The sequence below is a fragment of the Erigeron canadensis genome, chromosome 4 (assembly GCF_010389155.1).
Source record: "Erigeron canadensis isolate Cc75 chromosome 4, C_canadensis_v1, whole genome shotgun sequence".
Classification (NCBI taxonomy): Eukaryota; Viridiplantae; Streptophyta; class Magnoliopsida; order Asterales; family Asteraceae; genus Erigeron; species Erigeron canadensis.
The window spans coordinates 42,042,214-42,064,761 of record NC_057764.1 but is presented as its reverse complement, the minus strand read 5'-3'; the positions used below and the strand labels follow the sequence as shown (position 1 = coordinate 42,064,761).

At 32.5% G+C, this 22,548-nt stretch overlaps 2 protein-coding genes across 3 annotated transcripts; both read right to left on the bottom strand.

Annotated features, from left to right (window-relative positions):
- Window positions 1-4,978: 4,978 nt before the first annotated feature.
- LOC122596470 lies at window positions 4,979-6,131 on the bottom strand. Its single transcript, XM_043769050.1, has 2 exons — window positions 5,916-6,131; window positions 4,979-5,594 (listed from the first exon to the last, which is right to left on the bottom strand). Exons 1-2 carry the CDS (start codon window positions 6,027-6,029, stop codon window positions 5,319-5,321), a joined length of 390 nt encoding a protein of 129 aa, XP_043624985.1. The 5' UTR covers window positions 6,030-6,131; the 3' UTR covers window positions 4,979-5,318.
- A 2,773-nt stretch (window positions 6,132-8,904) lies between these two features.
- On the bottom strand, window positions 8,905-13,915 carry LOC122597738 (protein trichome birefringence-like 11). Of its 2 annotated transcripts, XM_043770307.1 has the most exons (5): window positions 13,796-13,915; window positions 12,955-13,392; window positions 10,477-10,875; window positions 9,930-10,088; window positions 8,905-9,572 (listed from the first exon to the last, which is right to left on the bottom strand). In XM_043770307.1, exons 1-5 carry the CDS (start codon window positions 13,867-13,869, stop codon window positions 9,191-9,193), a joined length of 1,452 nt encoding a protein of 483 aa, XP_043626242.1. In that variant the 5' UTR covers window positions 13,870-13,915; the 3' UTR covers window positions 8,905-9,190. The 2 variants fall into 2 exon arrangements, with proteins under 2 accessions (XP_043626242.1, XP_043626241.1); XM_043770306.1 differs by lacking the exon at window positions 13,796-13,915 and having other exon boundaries at window positions 12,955-13,469.
- Window positions 13,916-22,548: the final 8,633 nt, after the last annotated feature.

Genomic DNA, 22,548 nt, shown 5'->3' with positions numbered 1-22,548 from the left:
CATCTTATTTAAGATCCTCTTTCATATGTACATTACGTCAAATCAACATAACTATAAGATTATTCTGTCCTTTTTGGCTAGCATAACCGTTAGAAGTTATAATGATTGTGGTAGATATCGCCATAATTCTGTCATTATTATGTGTTAAACGTATCAGAAATAAAGAGTATGAGTGTGATATTGTAATTTAAAAGTTGTTTGAGAAGTGGTTTGCACACCCAAAATTATTTCTTCCATACTCAATTCCTTCCTTGTACATGATGTATAGTTGCATACCATGGTTTGTACTTTCTGTAATTGAAGTATTTATTTTATATACATATTAGATTTTAGTCTCTCAAGTAGCATAGTTTGGGTCAATTATGGTAAACACTCGTCTATGGAGACAGAGGTCATGGGTTCGATCCTCATTCCATGCAAAGGTTGGAGGGCCTTTCTACCATTTAGGTAGAAAATGAAAGCAGTCTTTTTATTTAGGTAGAGGTAAGGTCTGTCTACATCTTAACCTCCACCATACACCATCGAGTTATTGGGGATCAAAACCCGCAAAAGACAGCACTAGACAGTTTCTTTCTTTCTTTTCTTTTCTATATTAGATTTTAGTCTCATCTTATATATTTTGTCAGATATATGGTTTATTCCCTTATTCGAAGGCCTATCTTTATACGGTCAACACATGATCTATATCGATGGCCTTCAGTATTGATCTTCCGAATCCTCATCTCAAGTTCAAGGCAAAAATTTTATTTGCGACTTATTATCAATTCGAAGGGAACTTAGACAATCTTTGTATTTTCTTCCAAAGATGCAACATCCATGTATTAATTGTTTCCAAAATAACTCTGGAGTCAAGGTTTTCACATGCAAGGCTTCATGGATCCATGCCTAGGGAAATGATATTCCTACAACAAATTTTTGTCATCTGCAACAATACCAACATTATGCAGTTGTATTCCGTGCATAAAAATCTATACATTCGTTTGGAAAAATTATGTTGTAGGAATATCACTTCCCATGCCTAAAGTTCTAAAAATCCCTGTGTTTTGGGCTTTTGTGGAAATAAACAGGTCAAGGCTGGAGCTGGTTTTGCCCATAATTGGGCTATCAGAGTCAATAATCATTAAATTCTTGTTTTGCCTCGGACTAGTCTTTTTGGGACCCAACTTTTTAATGATTTTATTGGGCTGAGCCTTTGCCTTAATTTGGGCTCATCTACATTTTCCTTATATTTTTTCAGAAGTAAAAATAATAGTTTTGTTTGTAGAGCTATAGATTATTATTAATTTAATTAAATATACACATCAGCTAAATCATCATCCAATTGTATATCATGAAGTCTCTGTCTTGCATATTCTTTGATTCTTTTGAGGAAACATCCATGCATCTAACTAACATCATTGATATTTTAATCTTGAACTGTTTAGACTTCAAGACAACATCTAGAGATAGTATATTCATTTGTTTCTTCAACTTGGTTAGAATCTTTCTACACTAACAGGGAGATCCATTTAACGTGCCAATGTCATTTGAATCAACATATTCTTCTTCAATTAGCCCCTCCTAATCAAGCAACTAGCGCCCCTTAATTAATGTTAAGAATCGACTCCGTCTAGCCTCCCACTGGCCCCGTCTTTGGCTTTGAACCTTGCAAAATCATGAAATAGTCCTTGCTACGTTTGATGAGGTAGGGTACTTACGCGAGGGGGAAAAAATGATTTAATTTCACGAAACAAAATAATTAAAAAATGGACATCCAGGAGGAAGCCTTAAATTTTTTGAAAATTGAGGCAAAGACATAATGAAGAATTAATCATTTATTAATTATACGAATTGTAGTTGGGAAATTTTAATTAGGAACCGATTCAAACAAGTAACTCAATAGTACTGAGTAATATTGTGTAGCCTGAAACATGGTAATAAAATAGGAATATTCGATTCAAAACAAGTTCATAAGGTTCAAGCTTAACAACAAACGAATCTAGCTAAATAATAAAGTGAAGTTTTAGTTGCTCATGGCTAGTTGATTTATCAACAAATTAAAAGCCCAATACTTTTTTTTTCATAACCCAAATATTAAACTCGATCTTTGAACTAGTTATTATTAATACTAAATGGTGAGATGTCGTCATAATGGGGAAGAAAACAATCAAATTAGTAAAAAGGTTAGAACATGCATGTTCATGTGGCAGCCAACCTAAAAGTTAAAAGTTGCAACAAAGGGAAGGTCTAATCTCTCGTTGTACATGGTATCAAAGCTGCTAACAAGTGATCGATCGAGTACTATTGATTCCACTTGTTGGTCATTTTAATTTTTCCTTTATTTTTTCTTTTCTTTATTTGGCACCTTTTTTTTTTTTTCAAACGACAAACTCAATCACAATCCACAAGCCAGATACTTAAAACACATATTTTGTGTCCCATTTAAAACTTGGATGGACCACAACCATCTTGATTGATGAGGCACCATATCAACTTGAATTCAACTAGTCACCTAACTAGTACTTTGATAGTTGTTACCTATTCTTCTTTCATGATCATCTTAAGATGTTAATTTAAAAAGGAAGAAAAAAAAATCTTGATAACAGCTTTTTACTTATATTATTGTTATTATCGGCACACTTATTTTTGTTTCTTTTTTTATTTATTTATTTAGTTTGAGGGTCACAGTTTGTTAATTATAATCGAGGCAACAAATATTTTCAACAGATAACATTAACATCACTTTAAGTTTTACAAAAAGTCAAACATAGTTTGATTTCTAGTCTTGAAGAGATAAAATACACATCACCCTAAATTTTACGAATGTATAACTGATAGTGTATCATCCTAGTCATAGTTTGTAACCAGCCTATTCAGCATCATGACTCGGTCAATGTAGCATCGGATAGCTTACCTCCACGAGAGAAAAAAAGGATACATGATCTGGATCATGCTCCGGATCTGGCATCATAATATAGTGGACCATCACTTGAGCTAGGGACACGTGGTCGATGTTAGAATTGAGAAGATTATAGGATCAGAACAAATCATCATTTCCCAAAATAAGAAGATCTCGTCTTAGGCAGCAAACAAAGAATCGTTGCAAGATCATTGCTTGATTTTATTTCCATAATTAACATATGAAATTCATGTATAAATAGGGGCTATGATTCATTGTAATATTAACACAATCATTTTTTCAAATAATCAGTTTCTCATTCTTATCTTTTGTCATGGTATCAGAGCCTCCAATAACGGTTCTAGCTTCATCATCTACAAACTGAAATCACCAACCATATCAACTAAAACTGAACCAACGCCACCATGACTGATACAACCAGCGGCAGTGGTTCTGATTTGGCATTACAACTGACCAACCTGACAAATTAACGTAATGCTAAACCAATCCCCGTTAAGGAGAGTATGTCCTTAATTAAGCAAACTCCAAACCGTACTAATGGGTCTTAGGAGACAAGTACTCGGACCTTGTCTCCTTAACCTCTATAAATACTCATCTCAATCACTCATTTGAGACAGATGATTTCACACACTCACACACTTTGCTCTGATTGTTTGGTGGCGTAGAGTAACATCCATCTCCAGTTGGGAATCGCCAACAAATACAATCAATTTTCTTTTGACCCCTGCTCAAGCAAGTTCACCCCTAGTAATTAGATAGAAAAAAAACGTTTAAACGATAACCTTCCCGTTAAATAATGCTAACAAAATTATGGTCAATTTCGTTGATTTTTCTTACTATCACAGTTATGGTCAATTTCATAAAAAAAAAAAAAAAAAGTTTGTATATGGGGTTCAACTAATAGAAGATAGGAATGGGATAGATTATAAGTTGAATACCCAATTGTGTCTATGCCTGTCCGACCTTGATTGGGCAAAGCACGTGACAGGGACTGTGACCCACATTGCACATGGCCAATCGCTTGGATTGTTCCATTCGCATGATACATCTTGTTTTTTAAACATCGCCATTATTCTTTGTGGCTTAATTTGCATAATAATCAAAATATTAAACAACTTAGAATAATACAATACGTGTGTATCCCATATATCAAATTAAATATAAATATATCATCAGTCTAAAAACTATATATCATATATATAAAGGGGAAAAAAGGCTCCGAACGTGTAGATGATGAGTTGATTGAGGGTGTAGCCCAAATGCAAACCTCTTATTAACAGAATATAAATATGTAGTGTTTGGTCGTCTTGGCTGTTCATTTAGCTGGTTTTTACCTCTCACACATAAAATCGGAACGACCTGATGTGGGCGAACCAAAGTTAATTATTTGAATATATGATAATCTTTTAACAAAAAAAATAAAAAAATCTTTACACTGTTTTAAGCTTTTAGCTTATACTAGTCTAGTAGTACATGACTATGTGTGTTGGGCGTTGGTTTTTCAACCAATATATATATCATAGATTAAACTCTCACAGGAGTAGACTGTAGAGAGTATATATATTTCAATTGATATATACTCAGTAGTAATGTATTATAACGTACTAGGATGGACACCGATCTTGTGAAGGTGATAAATGATAATTAATTGAAGAGTCGTCAATTCATATATATAGTGGCCCGGCCCCATCATATAGATGTGGATATAAGTGTTTTATTAATTAGGAGGATGTGATTCGATATGTATAACATGGCATATTTGTGGCTTGAAAACAGCCCAACACTTTTGTTTAATATGTAAAGTACCTTTACCAAAAAGATATATAAATCTTATGGATTCAAATCTTCTCTTTTCTTTTTCGATATTCACAAGTAGAAATCTTTCTATGATGCCTAAATCTAAATGTAGTTGGAACAAGCAGTCTTTAACATCTATAAGGGACAACAAGAATAAAATACATGACAAATAATAGTCAAGCTGGACAATTCAGAGATCGAGACACTTATTAGCTACATTTCAAAGATATTAATTAACCACAAGATAACAATAATTAATTAACTAATTAAAACATTTACGAGTTTTATTCAATCAACACTATATATATATATATAATAATAATCACGGGGTTACAATATTACGGGGTTACAAGATTACTTAAAATCAATTATTGTTGACAAAATTCTATTGACACGTACGGGAGCGAAGTTCTTCTACTTCTAATGCACCATCAATATATAGTGCACGATGAGGCTCATGGGTTTCAAGAGCTAGAAGAAAAATCACTTATCTTTCCATAAAAATAGATGTAACAAATATTAATTAAATACACACTTACACATTAGATGATGAATTGATGTTGCATGTACATCCACTTGTATAGAAATTTATTGTACTATATAGCTAATTGATTGATGTTAATTAATAGCATTTTTTATGATTTAAAGAATTGTAAGAAGGGTTAGTTGTATTGTGATTGTAGTAAGTTTCATGAGAAAAATGTCCACTTGAAGTATCAATATGCCTTTGAGTTTGAACTCTTGTGTTTGAGGACTTTGATCTTGATTGCTTACTCCTTCTTGGATTAGTCGAAGATCGTGGGATGAATACTCCGGTTCCTTTGATTTCTCTTCTAGCGTTTTGATCATGAAAACTTGGTTGATGGTTATGGATTGGATGGATTGCTTGAGAGAGAGCCTAGAGGAGAAAAAAAGAACATGCATATAAATATAAGTAGTGAAAAAGAGACACATAATAAATGTCACCTTTAATAAGTATAGTTTGTGTTAAAGATTTTGTTAGGAATATATAATTTTTTTAACTAGACTCGTTTTGCAAACCGACTAATCTTAGGACCACTATCCGCTTTGCGGGTAGCCAGGGGTTGTCATAGTCAACCTTAGTGACTATAGAAGAAATCTCTCTTTTCACTAGTAGATATCCCTATATCCATCTTAGCCTTTCTAATTCTTTTCATGAATGTTTACATATGAGAGAGGGAGATATGTGTATATAAACCTGGAAAGAAACAGGAGGCAAGTGAAGAGTAGGGTCTTCATCATCATCCATGATCAACAGGGAGATCCTTTGACTCAAGTCTGCAAAGAACAAATCATCTTCAACAACTTCCATCTAATTTCTAATTTGCAATAAGCTTTCAACTATATACTCAAATAAATAGCTACTTCAAGTGTCTCTTCTCTAATTAACTCTTTTTTCTTTTTAGCTTATTGGTTGCTAGAAGTGGATATAAATAGGGAAAGGAGAAGGAATGGGTGTAGAGTAAAGAATGCAAAGAATATGTGTTTGGGGTGGGGCCCTGGAGGGGGGGATTCAATTCTTCAAAGGGGCTGGACATGTGAGGTAGTGGGACCCAATAAGCCAATCTGTCTATTTATGACCCACAAGGGGATCATGAAGTGTGTTTATGATTCTATCCGGTTGTGGAAAATAAGATAGATTAGAGCAGCAGAAAGCCAAGGCAACAAAACACCCACCACCCACACATAGATTTCTCTCATCCACAACATAAATCATCAAATCTTGAGAATATACTTACTTGGTTGTCATTCTACTTCTACTACATGACCTTTTTTAACTACACTTGCACACTGCCAAAAATCAATAATAAATTAAACATGCTACTACATACAACTAGACAACTAGTTATTGTTCACTAAAGCAAGAAGCTACAAAAAAGACATAGGTGTCACACACATGCATGCATGGGTGAGAGAATATATATATATATATTGAGAATATATAGATCTATTTGTGTAGCCTTTATCTTATTCTTGTGGTTGATCTACACTTTTTTTCAGTTGGTTATTGTCTTTCTACATCTGTTTTGCACTTTTGTTCTTTTCATCTAGATCTTATGTTTTTCAAGGGATCTTTAATATCAACCACATGCACACCAAAACTTACCATTCCATACAAATAGAATCCATATACGTACCGTCTAATTAATTAGTAATCACATCCAAGTTTCTGGGACAATTAATTTCCTACCAAGTTACGATATTGTTGTAATTAATAGAAGCTAGTGCTTAACTTTTTTCAATATACTATACGTCACAAGTTAATGAAGTTTTTCATTCGATCCAAAAGAATGTTTAGTCAATAATGTATGTGTAAATTTGTTACCTCTATTATATTTGATACTTTTTGTAGTCTTCGTTAGTTGTCGGAATGCACCCCCAACTTGATTACTTAATTGGGTTGATTGATTCCCTCCCAAGTTATGGTACATAGCACATAGCCTAGCAGCTAGCTAGACCAGTGTCCCTTTGATTGATTCTCAACCCCATGCATGTTCTTGAATCAAAACAAAATGTTAAAATAATGTACACATTGGAACCTAGATCTGACCAAATTATCCTAAATCCCAAGTTGAAAAGTCCCTTTTTCTCTATATTCCCTCTTTCTATCACGTACTAAGGCCGCTCGTAGTAGAGAGAGGACGAGCTCGTCCAAAACCCTTCCACGCTTGTCCTTTTTGGAAGCTAATGCCACCAACCGTTCGTAGCTCGTCGAAATGGAGGTAGTCCGGAAATAGGAATGGGTTGGACGAGATGCTTGTGGGGCCGGGGGAGCGTGCGAGGTGAATAAAAAAAAAAATTAGGAAGAGGCCGGTGAGGAAGAGATCTTAATGCTGACGTGGCATTTAGGAAGAGCTGAGGAAGAGATTTGGAAAGAGCCTTATTAAGAGAGGCCTAAGTACTAGTAATATTCTACAGAGTATCAACTTCCATAGTATTTACACATTTTGAGATAAAATACTAAAGACTAACTGCTAACTCCTGTTCAAAAGAAAAATATATATATACAAACTCAAATTAAAGACTCTTTAGCAACCTTATATGCTCTTGATTTTGTGCCAAAAAAACAACTCTACGAGAATACCCCATAAGTGATATTCGACCGAGACATATGATAGTCGAATAATTATTACTTTTAGAAAGTTTTTACACTGACTGATCATTAATATGTTAGAGAAAATATTAATTAAAAGAAAAAAAAATGCTAATTAATCTATATATAAACGAATGGGCTTAAATCTTGGTATGTTACGTTGTTGGGCTGATATCAGTTTTAACAATTGGTGGTGATACATTACATATTCACTTTGTTCTCACCGAAGTCTCGTCAATCAGTCTCATGATCAATCTAATTCTCACACACACAAATAATACTAGGCGGTATGTTTGGCTATGCTAACCGATTTCTTATTGTAACCATGTGATGTACTCGGCGTATGTTTACGTACATTCTTCTACTCTTGCACTATTTGACCGGAGGTTTTCATGTAAACAGTCTCTCTACTTTTTGGATAAAAGAAAAACTGTCTACATCAAACTTTCTTCATGTATAACTATTGCAGAGATTGGGTTATATTGTTTTTGTTATACTTCTGAGTTTTGACAATTGTTCAAGTTATACTACTATATAAAATACCATAAATAAAGTATACTTCTTATGGATACGTTTAACTTTACATTAATGGTTCAACTGGTGTTAGGTGACCCAGCTTGGATTGAGATAACATCCCTCGTTTAATTAGCTAGATTCTATGATATCCAATAGAAAGAAAAACATGAAATGGCCGGGCATAGGAAATGACCCTTATCAATTAAAATTTGAATAACATGCCAATGTTTTTCGATCAGTTAAAGTTTGAAACTGTTTAACTCTAAATGAGAAGTCGATCGTATTTCTTTTTATTTATTTTTCTTTAGCTAAAACAAGCGGTTACATAGGATTTCATATGTTTTTAAAAATATAATATAAGTTATATATACAATAAACAAGCGTGAGTGTTTTTTTTTTGTGTGTAGGCCTTTCAGTTGTGTTCTACATGTCGATTGAACTTTGCCCCCCACCCCCCACACACACAAAATAAATTGGTCAAATTCCGCCACTGAGTATCACAGCACACCATTCGCCAATACAAAACCACCTATATATGCCCTACCTCAGAATTTTTTATCATGACCCAACAAATCTGTACTTGAAAAGGGCTGATTCCTGTTATAGGGATTTTTCAATTATGAGTTAAGAAAAAAACAGAAATTCCTATTTCTTTCTAAATGCAAAGTATAAACGGAAAATTATATGCGAAAAACATTATAAACGAGCTAAAGACAACCTAATGCACATTTGTTTATGTTTCAAGCTAGCTGCCTAGTGAAGCATCTCCTCAACATGAAATCTGCAGGATGCGTTGGTAGTCATCAAAAAGCATATATACACTCTTTTTCCACCTGCTAGCCAAAAATCAAACACCAAAAATGCTATTGAACTAAAGTTGAATTGTTTGTAACCGAACTATGAACATGTTTCAATATTAGAGCATAGAGTATCTCATTCCACGCGTCAGGGACACCAGGAAGACACCAATGGCTGCAATCCTGTCTGTGTTTAGCTGCAGGGCTCAGCTTTGGACCAAGATAATACAAAGAAGGATGCCCGTCTTTTCTCTTTGATGACATAATGGTTGAGTCGAGTATATTCAACACTTTAGTATCATCATATGATGAGTTGCTTGAGCGATTAGAGATTACTTCTCGGAATATATTGTATTGTGGCCATGTTGAAGATGGTTGCACATGTGACGAACCTAAAATTGGTAGCGTCTCTTTGTGGCAATTTCCACCGGCTCTCCAGTTCCCACCTCTGTAAAGATGATATGGCCATTTAATTTCAACATATTTACAAACATACTCGTATAATCTAAATGTTACGCTAAAAACGAGCATGTCAAACCCTCCAGTGTATGTTTGATGAATACCCTCAATATCATTTTATTCGAAATTCGAATTATATTTGTAAAGGATGATTTTCATAAAACATATTTAACACATTAGACTTACGGAACAATAGACAAATAGATACTTGGGTCAACCAAACCCACCTGGTCCATACTAAAACAATTAAACATTTTGACTGATTCCCTTGATGATTATTAAGTCTTGTTTCAGACATACCGAGATGAAACAGGGTGAAAAGGTAAAATGGTATCAAAGAACGAACCTGAAATGTACAGGGGCATATGTGCGAAAAAATACTTGTGTCTTTGTATTATTTACTTCTTTATTAATCCATGATACAACGCTACCTAATGCCTTTCTGTATGCAGTTTCGACTTTCATTTCCATCTTGACTTGTGCTCCTTCTTGGAAGTAACAACCCCTGATCAATCATAAAATCGAATCAGAATGTGTAAGAGTGTAACTTTAACAGGCAGCCAACAACCCCATACATTTTTCTTTGTATATGGGGGGTTATTGAGATGCAAATTTTCAAAGTGATTATGATGGTTGATAATAAACTTTAGTAGGTGTAGCATACAAGCCAATGCTTGGATGTATCTAAACTGCAATAATCAGATTGATGTTATTCTAATTTGTTTAATAGTTGGGGAATAACTAGAAAACAAAACATCATTTATGAATATCAAATGTCAAATGTTGGACCCTAAAGTAAATATACCCGTATTTTGGAAACTCTAACCTGATGATTGACCAAAAAAAAGTCAAACATACACTAACAGAAAATATAAAACAGATAAGTCACATACCCCCTTATGGTCTTCTCATTATTCCACCAATGTCCCGTGTTAAATACAAGAACATCAGCATCTCGCCATTTTATGGAGGTCCAATCCATTTGGTCCAACTTGAGAGTAGTCCTTATTTTCAAGGGAGAATTAGGAGGTGGCCGGCTTTGCAGCACAAGGAAAGGAGCCCTATAGTACTCGATGGTACAATTGTAGTCCTTGAATTTGAACACCAAAAACCCTTTGTGTTTGGTTATTGGGTTTCCATTTACTTCATAAATTGAATCATTGTTTCTGCTAGAACTAACTGCAGAAGACAGCATGCACAGGAGGGACTCCCATTGGTTTCTGCCAATCGAGTCACCTACAAAGACTATCCGTTTGTTCCTCATGTTTTCCAGCATTCTTTTCCCGTTAAACCTATTTTCAACACGAAACAAGTAAAAATAATAAGACTTGTTGCAACTTGAAAGTTCAGATAATTAGATATTTCGTGACTATAATTAGCATTTCTAGCAGTCCATTGTCATAAAAATGTCACAAGGTTCAATAAGTTGATGGTTTCTTCAGTTACACATGTGTTAAAAAGATCTATTGGCGTCACCAATCAACTTCCAGAAAAATGTCAAATATACTCGCAAATTGACATCCAATACTTTGCAAAACTTGGCTAGACTTAGAGGTCACAATTTCAACTTGTATGAAAACAAGCGCTTTGGGTCATATTAATGGAAATGATCAAGCGGGTCAAACATAAAAGAAGAGAAAAAGATCTAGATAATGATAGTGATTTCAAAGTGATAGCTCCAGCTTGAGGCCTTTGTGGAATTAGAATCAGAATAGAATTACTAGATAACGAATAAATTGAATGCTTTTAATAAGGAATATTTGTACTTAGTAACTTTATGCAACCAGTCTATATGATCTGGATATTCAACGTGCACTTCCGAAGGTCAAAGTGCTTACTGCAACTTAAAAAATGGGAAACAAATAACACACTTTTCCAAAGTTGGTTATCATAGACACAAGGATCAATAATTTCATGGTTCATTCAATCACATTTGCTGAAAAGAAAATAGGTCATTTTGAGGCATGTTCATTATAAACAAATTAAAAGTTTAAACTTTGCTACACAGGAAGTGGTAATTTTACATGTACAATATTCGGTTAACTTTGATCAACTCCATACATCGCTCTTGAAAATCCTTGTTTTTGCACAAAACCTGAAAACTAAATAAATAGACTAGGACACTAAAAGTAGCTAGACCAATCTCAGTAACCACATCACTCTTGAAAATCCTTGTTTTTGCACAAAACCTGAAAACTAAATAAATAGACTAGGACACTAAAAGTAGCTAGACCAATCTCAGTAACCGATTGCAGACTCTTTATGTCATTATAAGAGCAAGGAACTATAGATAAAAAGCTTAGTTACTAAGAAAAATGTATGATCTCTATTATAGAAAGACTCACAGGCAATTCTGGTACATTCTCGGGGTATTGAATCAAACAAACAAGTAAAAACCCAAAGAGAAAAAAAAAGTAAAATCTAAAAATATTCAATGACTGGATGATTTAAGTAATCAAAATAGTTTCTATATACAGCAGACACCTATTTTATTTGTTTAATGCAACAAAAAAATTCTGCTTGTTAAAGGGTTCTTTTCAATATACTTGCTGATGCAAAATTACTAGATTCAATACTCGTAAAGAGACGGTTCAAGTACACAATCAGTTGCATCATGTTTTATAATGTCACTACGATATAATCTCTTTCAAAATGCACATATAAATACCATGAAAATATTTGTAGTTGTCACAAATAATGTTTAATGTTTCTTGCAAGTCACATACACTTTACGGCCGTCATGACCAGTCTTCTAGCATACCCAAATACACCCCCTTCCTTTCAAATCTAAAAAGTCCAAGACATTTGACCTACCCCAATAGATTTTGAAACAAAAAAAATGTGACTGATGTATCACATTTTTTGACCCACCATATATAAATGATTGATGGGTCACATTTCTTCACCCTCCAAATATAAGTGAATAAGTGATTGATGTATCACATTTCTTCACCCTCCAAATATAATTAATTTTATTTTCCAAAAAAGTATATAACAGAAACAGAAAATGTGAATGGTGCATTAAGATTTCATGACCCTCAAATAACTAGATCAAATTTAAAATAAAAAAAATATGTAAAATTTTATTGCATAACCCAAAAGTCACCAGAACATAACTGCATGATAAAACAAAAAATTTAAGAACTATAACGTTCAGGCAAACATTAAAAAGACATTGTACGGGAATTTTGTTTACATAATGTCTAAGCATAACAAAATCTATTTTTAGCGAAATCAATTAACCTAATCATAAAATGTGCATAACAAAACAATTAACAAAACAACAATTAACAAAAAATAAAAACATGCATACTAGAAAAATTATAACAACAAACAAACAAAAAATGAAACTTATAGAATTGTGTAAGAACCTGGGCAAGTTACAATCTTTCGGTTGCCAGCGCCATTTAGTATATAGCAAATCACGCCTTCCATTTTCAGAACACCTAAATCCCTCATCTAAAAACCTGCAATCTTTAGACTCATACAATGGATACTTTTCATCCCACAACCAATCCCCATCAAACACGTCACACCTATCTCCATCTACACTCAAAAAATCAAATCTTTCTCTAAGCCCGTAATCTTTCTTCAACCACTTAAACCTCCCTGTCTCTTTTTTTAAATTAAACACACTCCCAGTAACAACACTTTTATAATCCAAGTAAAAAAACCCAAAAATTATACAACTTGTAATTAACAAAAAGCCAAAAATCCCTACTGAGGGCTCCAAGAGTCTAAAAGACTTAAACTTTTTCATGTAAGTTGATGAATTGAAGTCTTGGAGAGATGGGTTTTTCACCATTTGTAATAAAAATTAGTGATTTTTTATAAAAAGATTAAAATGGTAAGACTAAAGTTGATTAAATGAAGTTTATTGAGATGGGTTTTTATCCATTTGAGATTAAAAAAATAAATTACTGCTTTTTTATAAAAAGATCAAAATGGTGAGACTTAAGTTAATAAAATTGCAGCATTTGTGAAAAATTAGTGCTGATTTTTTAAATTTAGAAACAAAAGAGATTAAAATGCTAAGATTTCAGTTGATAGGTTGAAGGTTTTATGACATGGGTTTTTCACTATTTGTGAAAAAAAATTGATGCTTTGTAATAAAAATTAGTGCTTTATATATATTTAAAAAAAAAGGATTAATCGGGGTTGATTTAACTTGAAGAAAATGAGTTTTGCTAAGATGGGTTTTGCAGCATTTGTGATAAAAATTGATGCTTTTTAGACAAAGATAGAAAGGAGTGAAAATGTGATGTGGGATAGAAGCAAGAGCACATTAAATCACATAAGAGGAATTGAAGAGATGAATGATTGTTTTTGTTGTTTGCTTGATGAATGAGTAAAGTTAAAGTAGAACATTCATGAGAATTAAAAAGAAAAGTTAAATCGATTTGCTTTTAGATGGCGGTTTTTTGTGAAGTGGGAAGAAGAGGTTATTGGGAGTGAATTGAAGACATTGAGATAATGTGAAAGTTAGGCCAAGTTAATTTAGTACAATTGATGTGTCGTTTGTGCAAATTTAATCCTCTTACTTCGAAATATTTCTAACATTTTCCATCCATCTATAAAAGCTACGTGATTCACCAAAGAAGTTTCATTCTTATCACATTGTAGTATTTCCTTTTATGTAAAGATAATAAAATCATATCAAAGTAATGAAGTATCATGTATCATGTATCATGTATCATGTATCATGTATCTTGCTACCAAAGTGATCTATTGTGATCATGTCAATCTAGTTTCATAAGACTTTCATGTGCTAACAATACTTTTAAATAAGTTTTTGAATATTATAAAAGAAAAAGTAATATAAAGCTATTCTCACACACAATCTAATTTCAGGATATGATATTTAAGGTTGACCAAATTATTAAAGTTAAAAAAATATTTATAATTTAACTAAAATATACTTTTCTTTGTCATTCTAATTAATGTTAAACAGCAAGATATTAAGAAAAGAAGCAAGATGACTCCCACCGACTTGTCATGGTGATGAAGAATGGGATAGTAAATACATTCGAAGAGCGTAGTCTAAAATACAATTTAATATACAAGCTACAAATATTAATAATTAGTTTATACTTATCTATCTATACTATCTTATAAAGCATTTTGGCTTTTTTAAAATTTCAAAAGATAATTTGAAGTACCTAAATTACTCTCCTTCTTTATTCACTAATTTAAACATCTCTACCTAATATACCTATAATACCCTTAAATTTCAACCACTCATTTTTTTCTCACTCATCAATGATATTTTTTTTCTCTCCTCCATAAATCATTTTATTCCTCTAATTTTTTCAAAATTTTTTATCTCAAAAACAGTATATCGATAAATTATAAAAATTATATGGGTGTTCTTAAAATTTCATGCTCTTTCATTAGAGGTGTCATTCAATAGACTTTCGACGAATTTTTAAATCCGACAGCAGAGCCCGTACGGCTAAGACATTTGTGTAACATCCCAAACTTTTTGATGTTGACAGTTAACTTGCCGTTAACGACCGTTAGTAACTATGCATTTTATATGTGCTTACGTGAATTTAATGATCTACATGAGATATGTGTTAAAGTGATTTAAAGTAATGAAATTAAAGTTGATAATGATTAATAAAGCCAATTAATGTTCCCGATAAGATATAAGGGTCGATAAGTGTCCCCGTAGGCGTTAAAAGTGTCGTTAAGGGCCAAAACGGGTTGTAACGAAGTGCGAGGGCCTAGATGTAAAGTTTTGAAAGTTATTCCACTATATATAATAGCTTATGCACGACCTAAAGGCTGGAAACCAGATCTAAACCCTAGAAAATTCTCACACACAAAACCCTAGGTTAATTCTTCAAGTTATAGTCGATTTCGGGGGATTTCGGAAGGGTTTTTGCTTGGTTTTCGATCCGTTGATCAACCCTACAGATATTATATAATCAATTGATTGTGGATTAAGTTTTAAAGTAAGTTTTGTCCCTGTAAATTCGACCATGAGGGCTGAGGTTGTTGGAAGTTGATGTTTTCGGTTAAAAACGACGTTTCGTGAGTAAAATTATTAACAGAGTTGATTAACTATGTCAAGATGCAAAGTTTAATGTTGAATAATGTTGTTTATATGTAAATAAGTGAATTCCTAAGTGTTTAATTAGATCCATGTGTGTTCAATTGTGTTTTTAAATCAAACGTTGCGGTTTTGAGTCGTTTTGATAATCAAAATAGGGATTCATTTATGCAATTGATGTAAGGATCAATTGGTGTTTTCAATGAGTGATGTTGGTCTTATTTTAAGTGTATTTGATGTTCATAAGACCTGGAGATGTGTTAAAGTCGTTCGGGATGTGTTTGGTTAGGTTTTGAAGTTGTTTTTCACGTCTGGTCGTCGTAACTCCCGTTACGGTTGTGTAACTCCCGTTAGCAGGGTAACTGTGATAGCACCTCCACTGTAACTCCCGTTACAAATATTCGTAACTTCCGTTAGGGACTGATTTTGTTAACATTTCTAAACGACCATAACTTTTGAACCGTAACTCCGTTTTTGACGAATAAGCTATGCACGGAATCGTGAGAGAGTCTATTTTCTAATGGTAATGCTTTTAAAAAATGATGATGATGTCAATTTTTCAGAAAGGTTAATTTAGTGAGTGAATGTCGAGTTCCGTCGAGTTATGTAAGCTCTAAAACATTAATCAAACCTCCGATGCATCAAGCTTTGTCATGGGTCATGTTTATAGGTATCTAGACCTGAGTTATGACCATAAGTAAGTGGATATTTAATTAGCTCATTATGTCGTTTAATGATTATAGGTAAGCCGAGAATAATTGCAAAGCTCGATAACTTACGTTATCATTTATTGTGCTCTTAATGTGCTCTTCAACGAGGTAAGATACATGACTTTTCTCACGTTGGAGGCACAACAAACTGTGGTTTTCTATAATTAACCTCTTAATCGGATTGTCTTATGTGTGTGGGGTTTTCCGGGTTATGCGGGAGGTTATGTGGGAATCTATGCATGTTGAAATGATTTATGTTGATGTGATGATGTTTAAAGTAGAAGTAAATATGTGCATATGAAGTATGATGCTTATAATTACGTTATCATGATATGTTTAAGATATGTGTTGTTAATAATGTCGTTGAGATGCCTTAATGTTGATATGTGATGGCTTGTATGTGGGACTTAAGTATGATATGTCTAGTTCACTGGATACACGTGGGATATGTTATTAGTTATGCACGTTAGTGGGATTAAATGCAAAGTAAACGTGAGACTAATTAGGTAACGATTGTACCTAATGTTAAAGTAAAATGTGAGATGTGTGAAACCGTTCTAGCCTTAGTGTTAGTGCGTAAAAAGTAAGAAATATATAAATACGTGGGAAATGCTATAGCTAAATATGTGAGATTGACATGGGAAGTGTTAAGCTTAACCTGTACTAGTTGTAATGCTAGTGCGTAAGACGTGGGAAATCGTGCTAGATGTAATGCTAGTGCGTAAGACGTGGGAAATCGTGCTAGATGTAATGCTAGTGCGCAAGACGTGGGAAATCGTGCTAGTTGTAATGCTAGTGCGTAAGACGTGGGAAATCGTGCTAGTTGTAAAGCTAGTGCGTAATATGTAAAGATGTAAGACGTGAGAATAAGTCGATTAAGATAGATATATGAATATGTGAGAAAGATGTACATGTAATTTAAGACGTGGGATTACAAGGTGACGTGGGATTTAATAAGATGTGTTGAGACGTGTGATAAGAACGATGCATAGGCGCAATTAGGAGTATATGTCCTACATGTGCTATGCATATATGTGCGATATGTTTATGTGTGATATGTAAGACGTAAGATGAAGTCGATTAAGCTGATTAAGATGATAATAAGATATGTGTGGAAGAAGTATATGTGTTTTACGTTGTGAGACCACCATGTGACGTGAGAATATGTGCTAATATGAATACGTGTGACAAGTTTATGCGTGATATGCCAAGATATGATATGAAGTTACGTTTAAGTGGTAAGTCTATGTTGATATGATATAAGATACTCATTAAGATGTGGGTATATGATAATATGATGTATATGTTGATATGAAATGGAATGTGATGCAATGTGGGAAAAGGGAAGTATGGGTTGATCTATGATAATTGTGAATGAAGTGTAATGTGATCATGTTTTGATAAGTAAAATATGACGAAGTTTTATGAAAGTAAAATGAAGAACGTTTTATCAAAATGTGTGTATCTTACTTAGCTAATTTTATTAGCTAACACTTGCTTTTATGAAAATGTTGTGTCCTTCAGGATAAGCAGGTTTGAGCTAGGAAAGGATTAGCTCAGTGAGATGGGTAGATGCAATAAAGAAGACTAGCATAGTTTGTTGAATGCTTAGATTTCCCCTTTTAGCCTTATGTCTTGGCTACTTTCGTTCATGATTTATGAACATGTATTAATGAATGGCATTCATGTTGGTGCCATAACTTGTATTTCATTTATATTGTTTTGATGATGCACGTTAGTAACACCATTTTATAAAGGTACCATCCGGTTACGGATGGGGAAATTTTAAAGTGATCCTTTTCCGTTACGTTTAAAACGTCATCTGGCAAAAGTTTTTGAAATCCAGGTTTTTAAAATGACGGGTGTTACAATTTGACTATCAAATTCTATGACTTATCACCTCCTATGACCTATCACCCACACCATCTCACCGTCGCATTCGCGGGTATTATTGCTCGTACTATATTAAAAAGCAAATCCACTTTTGAACTTTCAACTTTTTAACATTCAATTTCAACAATATACACATGATAATGCATGATGTATCATACATGAATACATACAACTTTCTCTCTTCTTCATAAATCATTTTATTCCTCTAATTCTTTCAAAAAATTTTATCTTAAAAACCGTACATCGATAAATTATAAAAATTATATGGGTGTTCTTAAAATTTCATGCTCTTTCATTAGAGATATCATTCGATATACTTTTGACAAAATTTTAAATCTGGGACGGAGCCCGTATGGCTAAAACATTTGGCAATGACACTCTATGACATATTACCTCTTCTGAGCTATCACACTCTATGACCTATCACCCCATTATTTTACCGCTGCAACTCATGGGTACTTGCTCTCGTAACTCTTAAAAACGGTAGTTAATAGAAAATAAACTTATTTATATTTATTTATTTGTATCTTTTATTCTATTTATTGAATGTTTGCCTTTGACTTAAAAAAAAAAATGTTAAATATACACACACAAAAATTAAAACACAATACATATCCATAATGTTTACAAGTAAAAAAAAAATAGTTTAGAGAATAATTAAACACATGAAAATCAAGATCATAAAAACAAAATTAGAAACAAGTTAAAAGTACAAGGGTTTAGTTTGGACAAATTGAAAAGGTAGGACTGTACAAGTCTTGTATGAATGCAAAGAGACAGTTATAGGACATGTGGCGAGTGGGGAATGGCTGAAGCGGGGAAGTGGGAAGAAAACGGACTTGAGAAATGGACGGCGTAGATTAAATAACCCGAACGTGGACTAAAAGGGGCCGTGGATGAGAGTGGGGTTTCGGTGGACGGTTAGAAACTTAGAATGCAAAGTCCACGTGAGTTGCAGGCGGGTGTATTGTAATAGACACGTGCATGCGATCCTGTCTCGCCGGCTTTGCCAAATGTCATTTATCTGGCTTTTTTTGCCTTTTTAATTTTTTATTTTGTTTTTAACTTTTTATAAATTCAATATTTTAGTCAAACCAGACCGATTTAACCATTTTGATTAAACATTTATTTTTCATTTGAAAGATGCTACATTGACAAATAAATTACAAATAAAAATTTACAAACTTATATGTCACCAATAAATCATGGAAAGAGAAATATGGAAGAGAAAAAAGATACATCATTTTAATCAAAGACGGAGTCATAAATTTTTTTGCGAAGGGTTAATTTTAAAAGTTGTTTTTCATACTTATAACAGTCGTATCCGATAATAAAAAAAACGGATCTTAGCTCAAAATAGAAAATGGATCCTCAAAAAAATTTGTAATTTACACCAAGTTTAACACTCATATTTAAAAATATTAGTTTTTTTAATAAATAATGACCATACGTATCGAACAAGGTTTTATTAAATGAAAAGGTATTCAATCATATAATGCAAGAACCTAGAAAATATACTTATTTGAATATAATTAGCTTATATATATATATATATATTATCTACATTATGATAATTATAATTAATTATTTGTGATAAATATATATAATAATTTGAAAGAAAATACGTTTTTCTATAAACAGTTCCACTATCACATACTACAGATTTACATATCCAAACAACGAATTTTTTTTCTTAAACTATATTTCATTCTTTTTATTAAAAATCAAAACAACTCGAGTTTTTTTTTATATCTTAAAAAAAAAATCTATCTTAAATTTAATGTTCGATGACCAATGACATCCAAATAATAAATTTATGACAAGTTGACAACAAAGGTAACATTTATATTTATTTCCTATTTATTTTTTTTACTTTTACAAAAAAATTAAAAATATATACCATTTAAGTTTTGAAAAGTTACATTGTACTAAAATTAAAATAGGGGCAGCTGACCCCGCTGCCCCAAGCTGCAACTGTCCCTAATTTCAATTAGTCCACTTCACATGACATGTAAATTTGTAACTATTTGTTTGTAATTAGTTTGTCATTCTATAATTACTCTTTTCATAAATATGTCATAAAAACTGTTATAGTTTTTTGAAAATACATATATAAGTTACAAGATATCAAATATATTATAATATTAAAGGGCTTATAGATATGTGTTTTGGTTTATATTCTAAGAAGGTAATTTTTTTATATTAACAAAACCATATGCATCAAAATATAATATAGTCAACTGCACTAGTTACTTCCAAATACTCCGCATTAGATAGTTTTAATCTAACACAAATATATGCTTTAAACTTCACATTAAACATTAATTTTTTTATAGTTAGAATAAATAATTGAGGCAAATACTTTTATGTTTTAAAAATTAATATGCAAAAAAATTTTCATCAAATTTAGTAGTCTCAAAATATATATATATATACATTAAAATAATAAATAACAAAAAATCTGAAAACTAACAAAACATACACAACAAATTTAAAAAAATAAATTCTTTTGTAATAGAATAAGGCATAAAAACCATATTAAAAAGAGATGAAAAATACAATAACATAACAATTTAATATTAAATAATAAATAAACACGAACAAAATACCAAAAATAAAATTAATGTGATATAAAAAAAACTTTTTTTTTTTTTTTTTTTTAGAAATTTATTGAACTTGATTTGTTTATTAAAGATAGAAAGAAACAAAATAATATGAATGAGAATGGTTAATAAAAATTTAGGTTGTATATATAATGATTTTTAAAAAAAGTTGGATGGTAATTGTATATATATAGGGAGAGTTTTAAAGATATTATATATCTTTAAAATTTAAAAAAATTTGTTTTGATATAAAAAGATTTATGATAGAGTTTTGCATATAATTATCTATTTAATGAGGAAAAAAAAAGTCTAGAAAAAATGAGAAAGTTAGAGTAATTAGAAAAGAGTTTTAGGCTTAAAAAAGGTTTTAAGGAGTGATAAGTGTACCCGCAACCTCCCCTTCTAGTTATAGTATAAATAGGTAGATAACCTCATATTCACTTCTCTTTGTAAAACATTTTTTTTTTGTAAAGTTAGATCCGATTTAGACGTGTTGTAAGTAATTTTAACCAGCAATTTACAGGACCTCCAAACCTCTTTTCATGAAAAATACCTTGAGATAAGAAACTCAATACTCGAACTTAAAACCTTGGGAAAAACTCACATTTGAGACTCACATAGTATATTTAGAAAATACCACTGTTCAATCTACCTATGTGGAGTTGGTTGTAAAACATGTAATATAATGTTGTAAATAGATAAATATTATTATACACTTTGGTGACATTTACTTAATTTATCTTAATTTACTAAATTTTTATTTTCTAAACTACTACTTAGGGGAAAGGGTCAATGCCACAAATTGACAAATTGGCTAGTTTTCGGCCAATCAAAATCGCCACGTGTTTTTGCCAAAACTTGTCAAAATGCTAATGTCGGAAAAATTAAAAAAAGTGACCATTTTTAATAAAAAATGATATTTGGGCTCAGAATTTGGGGGTCGGGAATTTTGGAAGTCGAAGACACCATGGTTGCCAACCCGAAGGTTAACCCCGCCAAAATACGCCCCGATCATCCGAGTCCCATTTTTACGAATATTTGTATCATCATCGCCCATTTAATGTAACACCGGCACCCTAACTGTTTAACGATATCATCATCGGCTATAACTGCTTTTTCCGGCTACCTATTGCTTTAATGGAACAAAAGACGGTAACACTACCAAGGAAAAATCCGACAACGCTACCGCTAAGTTAACACTACCAAGTTGATCACAAACATGCAATTAATGGCAATGTAAAAAGATAAATATACATATATAAGCATAAGCAACATTAGCAGTTACCCGAAAAACCCAAAAAAAGGCTCGCCAGAAAATAGTATAAACCGGAAACCCCAAAAAGGAGTCACCAGAAAACCGAAGCAACACCACCAGAAACCCCAAAAAGGGGTCACCGGATTATATGCAGCCACAATTAAACCAGAAACCCCATAAAAGAGGTCACCGGAAAACCAATTAAACCAGAAACCCCAAAAAAGGGGTCGCTGAAAAAACCGATTAAAAATAGCAAAAGAGCCAATAATGTGTCAACTACACTCTTGCCAAAACCAAACAAGAATTTGGTTGTAAAAAAGTGAACGTTTCTGGCCGCCAACCACCGGAAACCCCAAAAAGGGGTTTCCGATCTCACCGGAATGAGGGTGTTGTATGTTAGGAGCATCAACAAGTTTTTCCGGCATGGATCCGACAATGGAAGCCAAGAA

Coding starts and splice junctions, on each gene's coding strand:
- LOC122596470 (XM_043769050.1), bottom strand. CDS start 6,029: ATGGAAGTTGTTGAAGATGATTTGTTCTTTGCAGACTTGAGTCAAAGG. Junction 5,595..5,915: donor TGCCTCCTGTTTCTTTCCAG/GTTTATATACAC, acceptor TTTCTCCTCTAG/GCTCTCTCTCAAGCAATCCA.
- LOC122597738 (XM_043770307.1), bottom strand. CDS start 13,869: ATGTGCTCTTGCTTCTATCCCACATCACATTTTCACTCCTTTCTATCT. Junction 13,393..13,795: donor AAAAAGCATCAATTTTTATC/ACAAATGCTGCA, acceptor CTAATTTTTATT/ACAAATGGTGAAAAACCCAT. Junction 10,089..10,476: donor AATGAGAAGACCATAAGGGG/GTATGTGACTTA, acceptor ATGATTGATCAG/GGGTTGTTACTTCCAAGAAG.